The 5,087-nt window shown below is 41.8% G+C and overlaps 1 protein-coding gene across 2 annotated transcripts; it reads right to left on the minus strand.

Moving 5' to 3' along the window:
- Window positions 1-1,758: 1,758 nt before the first annotated feature.
- Window positions 1,759-4,579, minus strand: LOC120732254 (ribonuclease P protein subunit p38-like). 2 transcript variants are annotated; one of them, XM_040029708.1, is made up of 2 exons: window positions 4,256-4,579; window positions 1,759-3,514 (listed from the first exon to the last, which is right to left on the minus strand). In XM_040029708.1, the coding sequence occupies exon 2, from the start codon at window positions 3,499-3,501 to the stop codon at window positions 2,698-2,700; it is 804 nt and encodes a 267-aa protein (XP_039885642.1). In that variant the 5' UTR covers window positions 3,502-3,514; window positions 4,256-4,579; the 3' UTR covers window positions 1,759-2,697. The 2 variants fall into 2 exon arrangements, with proteins under 2 accessions (XP_039885642.1, XP_039885643.1); XM_040029709.1 differs by lacking the exon at window positions 4,256-4,579 and adding an exon at window positions 3,592-3,964.
- Window positions 4,580-5,087: the final 508 nt, after the last annotated feature.

Here is a 5,087-nt window from a genome sequence, read left to right on the forward strand (position 1 = left end):
AACCGAGGACGGTTGGTTAGTTGGCTTAGTCCTCCTTTGATCGAATCAAAGGATCGAAGAGAGCTGACGTCATGGCTGACGTCACGGTCGCTGCCAGAAAAATCTATAAATAGACCCCAGTTTCTTGAATTCGGCATTTCAAGAAACACCTAGTTGTTTTCGCAAGCCAGGAATCCTTGGGAAAGAGAATAGTTTAACACTCAAATTATTCAGTTAGCGGTTTTGTTTTGTTTTTTGCAAAACTTTTATAGAAATGTCACAGGAACCGTCCAGCAATTCAGTGTCTCACAGAGAAACGAGAGAGGAAGGACCGTCCAACTCAGGGGAGAGAGGAATAGTCCAGGGCATGGAGCCCAAAAAGAAAATTCGCATAAGCGAGATAGAGGGGGTGCCCTTAAAGATAACACTGCAGATTGGCGCACTTGAGCAAGATGTGCATGAACTTGAGGAAACGCAAGAGTTTCTCCTTGAACAGAACAACAACATTGTTGTTCAGCTGTCCAAGGCTGAAAGCGAGAGAAATGAACTAAAGAAACGGAATGCAGATCTCGAGAAAGCTTTGAAAACTATTCAGTGTCAAGTGGAAGAATTACAGTTTTCAAAAACCAAAAATGCTGCTGAACCTGAGGGACTTGAGACTCCTGTTGCTCAACCACCTCAGGACGAGGTTCAGGGTACTGGTATGTGGCATCGTGGTGCCAAATGCCTACTTAAAGTAGGTTTAGGTCTTGCCACAGCGGCCCTTATTGTTCCTGCAGCTTTCTGGGTCTTCTCAAAGATGTCCACCTGCTGTGAATGACTCAGCTGCTCCCTGTGGCATTGTGTTTATAACTGATGCGCACCTGCGGACCACTTATGTGCACCCCTGTTTATAATCTTGTGAAAGACGCACGACAGACCTGACCATATACTCGTGTTTTTCATCATCTACTTTTATTACTACAGGTTTACCACTACAGATGGCTGCAGCTCACAGCCACACACAGTAACAACAACAACACAGCAGGACCTAGTTCAGCCTTTAAACCAGCAAGGCATGATTGCAGATTGGCGCTCAGGTGCGTCCACCTCCCCTGCTTTCCAACCACGGTCCACCAACTACACCAACCTCCGATAACTATGCCGTGCTCTCCTTTAAGTTTTATTTTGCCCCTCACCCCCCAACCAGTCGTGGCAGATGACTGCCCCTTCTTGAACCTGGTTCTGCCTCAGGTTTCTTCCTGTGAAAGGGAGTTTTTCCTGGCCACCGTTGCCCAGTGCTTGTTCATAGGGGATCATTTGATTGTTGGGGTTTATAATTTAAAATGTCATTTTATTTAAATTATTTCAGGTGAGGGGTTCACTTGATAGGGAGCACAGAAAGCTGCAAATATTAAAAAACAACAAAAAGTGTATTTAGCAGAAAATAAAAAATAAAAAAAACAAATATTAAATTTCCCTACTGCTTCGTTTATTTACTTAAAAGAACAGCTTTAAATTTTGTGTGATAGTGTCATGGCTCTTGGTCAAGTGATCCAGGGTTTATCTTTTGGACTGTGTGAATCTGGTTTAATTTGTGTCCTTTGATTTAATAGTATTCATGGTTCTGTTTCTCGTCTCCCATGTGTCCATGTTGCTTTTGTATGTCGTGTCTCTTTAGCCGCCGCAGCAGTGGGCGGGCACATCCACACCATCCACGTCGCCGCCAACATACGTTGTATGTTTAGACCATTTATATCATTTGACATCCACAGGACATAGAGGTTCGAAAGACACTGAGTCATGCAATACCTTTAATGAGAATACTGTCAGTGAACACTGATGAGCTTCTGCTTCTTTAATGAGCCATAATTCTCATTAAAGAAGCAGGTTGGCTCATAAAGTGCTCTGTAGTTATCTAATGCAACTGCCATTTGTTTCAGGACATAACCACAATCTGTAATCAACACAGGGTTTATTGAACCGTCGGGTGTGCAGACAACATGACACGCATGAAAAATGGGTAAGGACATTTTGTGAACACTCATAGTTGATGTCTTAATTATGGGAATAGCTACTATGTAATTGATGCTTCCTATTCTATCAGATAAGGTGCACCTTGTGTGGAAGTTAAGTTGGCTCATTTTTGCCTACCTGAGGGCTAAAACTTCTGCTTAAATTTCAACATGAATGTACTACTACTTTCTACTTAGTACCCGAGTAATCCAGCAGAACAGCTCCAAGATGGTGGTGGTGTAAAGGCAGCCCTCTCTATGATATAGAGGAAATATATTTCATTTGAGGGTAAAATATTACAAGCTCCATTTAAAACAAACAGCACTATCAAAATACCAGGAAAAACTTAATTGCCTATATAAAAAACAATGTGTGCAGACCAGCTTTAATTGTGGACAAATTGAAATTCAAACTTCAGTCAGACCATATTCAATTGTATAAATATGCATGAAACCAAATGCAATGCTACTAATCTGCTGAAACAATGAATGCAAACCTGCAGGTCTGAGGGTTCCCCAGATAAAAAATACTTGGCAGAAAAGTCTAAACCTTGTTCCCAAAAACCTTTCTCTTCTCTTTACGCTTCCAGAAATTCTTTATATAAACTATTCACATAAGTAATGTCCAGACTGAGGCTGCAAGCACTGTTCAAAAACCAAAAAATAAACAACACTGGAAACTCCTGAGCTAAACAGTCTTTAAAGTTTCTCTTTCACTTTACAGCTATTTCTTCGGCTTCCCTTTCTTTTTCTTTGCAGGGTTAGCAACGATTCTCTTCACCTGGAGCGGCTGCAGAGTGCAGGAGGGAGACTCTGACACCTCCTCAGATTCACTTTCCAGTTTCCTTTTTTGTCCCCTTCTTTCACCACCTTCCTCCTCCTCCATGGCAACAGGTTCTTCAGGCTTAGCACCTTGCAGCCACGCCATGTCCAATGTAGGCACTCTGGGCTTAATGGCATCGACAGTGTCGGTAAACACCCCATCGTCACTGGAGGAGCACCGTCTGAACCCCAGGACGAGCACGCTTTTCAGCCCCAGCGGCTCCAACACACTCTGGCTCAGGCGAGGCACCTGGCAGGCCGGCACTCCTCTGGTGGTGCTCAGAGCGATCAGGTGATTAGTCATGTGTTTCGGTTTGACAGACTTGCACACGAGCAGCAATCTGAGTTCGTTTCTCTCTAGAGCCTTGGTCACCTCGTTGATGCCGATGGCCAGCTGCCGTCTGGCTGCCACATCTGTCCAGCCGTTTTTGGAGGAATCGCTCACCTGGGGAACAGGTTGTGGTGCGACATCAGGTTTTTTGCCTTTCTTTTTCCTCCATGGGCGAAATACTTTCACTTCTTTTTTCTCCAGACCCATTGAGATCAACTTATCCTTCAGAGTTTTCAGGATGAAGTGCATGTCCTCTTGGGGGAGCGGGCTCCATTTTGAGGCAAAGGGTGAGGTGAAGGAGGTCTTGGCTGGAGTCTGCTTTTTGATTTCCTTTTTAGTCGGCTTTCCGGGAGCTGCCATGACTGTTTGGAGCATAAAACAACCGACACTGTAACAAAAGAGAGAAAAACTGCTTTAGAGACTGGCAACCAATCACTGGATACTTTATTAAGTACACCCGTTCACCTGACTGGTAATGAAGGCAATCAGATGAGTTCCCTGTACTTAACCTCCACAATCACCAGATCTCAATCAGAGAGAGCACCTTTATGATCTGGTGGAACAGGAGAGTCACATCGTGTATGTGCAGCCACAAATGTAATGCTGTCATGTCAACATGGGTCACATGTTGATCCCCCAAGAATCTTTCATGAAGAAATAAAGCAGTTCTTAAGGCAAATGGGGGTCCAACCCAGCACAAGGAAGATGTATGAACTGGCCAGTAAATGTAAATAATTATTGATGTTAAATTAAAGCACAGAAATGCCAAAGATGAGTTAAACAGCTTACTCACATATAAAAAACGCATACCGAAATCTTTTTAATTTTCTTGTCTGTCTAAAAGGTAAAAAAGTAAAAGCAGTAAAGAGTAAACACGACTAAGATGAATAAAGTACATTTTAAGATGAGTGAATAAAATAGAAAAAACAAGAGCACATTTATTAAATTTTTTTTATCCATAAGTCAGACTAAACAAACAACGCCATTATACACTAATACGGTTAGTAACGTTTTCATTTCGCATTTCTTTAACCCACATGGAAATGCCGTTAAATTTCGGATCTTCTTCGGCTCTAATAAAACACTTTTCGCTTCTGCGAGTGTTAAAAACAAACACAGCCGCCGTTACCTGTAGTTAAAGCAGGTAACGCATTTCTCCTCGTCTTCTTTACAGCTTCAGCACAGCTGCATGAGAGATACACAGGGCGCTGCCATTTTGTTTCAATTTAAATAACTTTATTTGAAAAGCCCCACAGCGCCGAATAGCGGCGAAAGGGCGACACGACAGTCAAATCATCAAAGAGTCAGCGAAGGCAGTGAAGGTGGAGTTTAAGAGGCGGCGAACACTGTTATCTGACACTGTAGTGTCTGATGTAGGGAAAAGTGCATGAAGTCTCCTTCATGAATCCGCTGGAGTAAAAGTGCACGAGCACAGGAAATAGAAAGTAGGCTTTTCTAAACCAATTAATTAATTGGTTTCAATGCACTCAAAAGTGATTTTTTACACCAAGCAATAATATGAATAAAATGAAACATATAAAATAAAAGGTTTATTTATTCAAATACTTCATCGTTAAGGGAAATGTGTTTCGTATAAACTGAATGTGCACGAACCAAGTAAATTTCATTTGAGCAGACTCCAATAATTGAAACATTTCACATTGTACTTGTGGAACAAAAAAATCAAATCAAATAATAATAATACACATTCACATGTAATGCAATTTTGGGCAGATTTTATAAAAAAAAATTTTTTTACATGGAGTTCTGTGTAGGAAGCATATTGTGGTAGAGGTTGTATTAATCCTGCTGAACTGATATGATTATATCTCCCTAAATTTATTACACTGTTGCAAATGACACGTCATAAAATCGACGTAGTCAGTGGACTAGGTGCCATAGTCCACCATATCTCCCCACTTTATTAAAGTCCGTGTGCGTGTGCATGTCGCTGTGAGTGA

This window comes from Simochromis diagramma, unplaced genomic scaffold (assembly GCF_900408965.1).
Source record: "Simochromis diagramma unplaced genomic scaffold, fSimDia1.1 OVJJ01000361.1, whole genome shotgun sequence".
NCBI classification, from domain to species: domain Eukaryota; kingdom Metazoa; phylum Chordata; class Actinopteri; order Cichliformes; family Cichlidae; genus Simochromis; species Simochromis diagramma.

Bases quoted from the DNA above. Each gene is read 5' to 3' on its own strand.
- LOC120732254 (XM_040029708.1), bottom strand. From the start codon at position 3,501: ATGCTCCAAACAGTCATGGCAGCTCCCGGAAAGCCGACTAAAAAGGAA.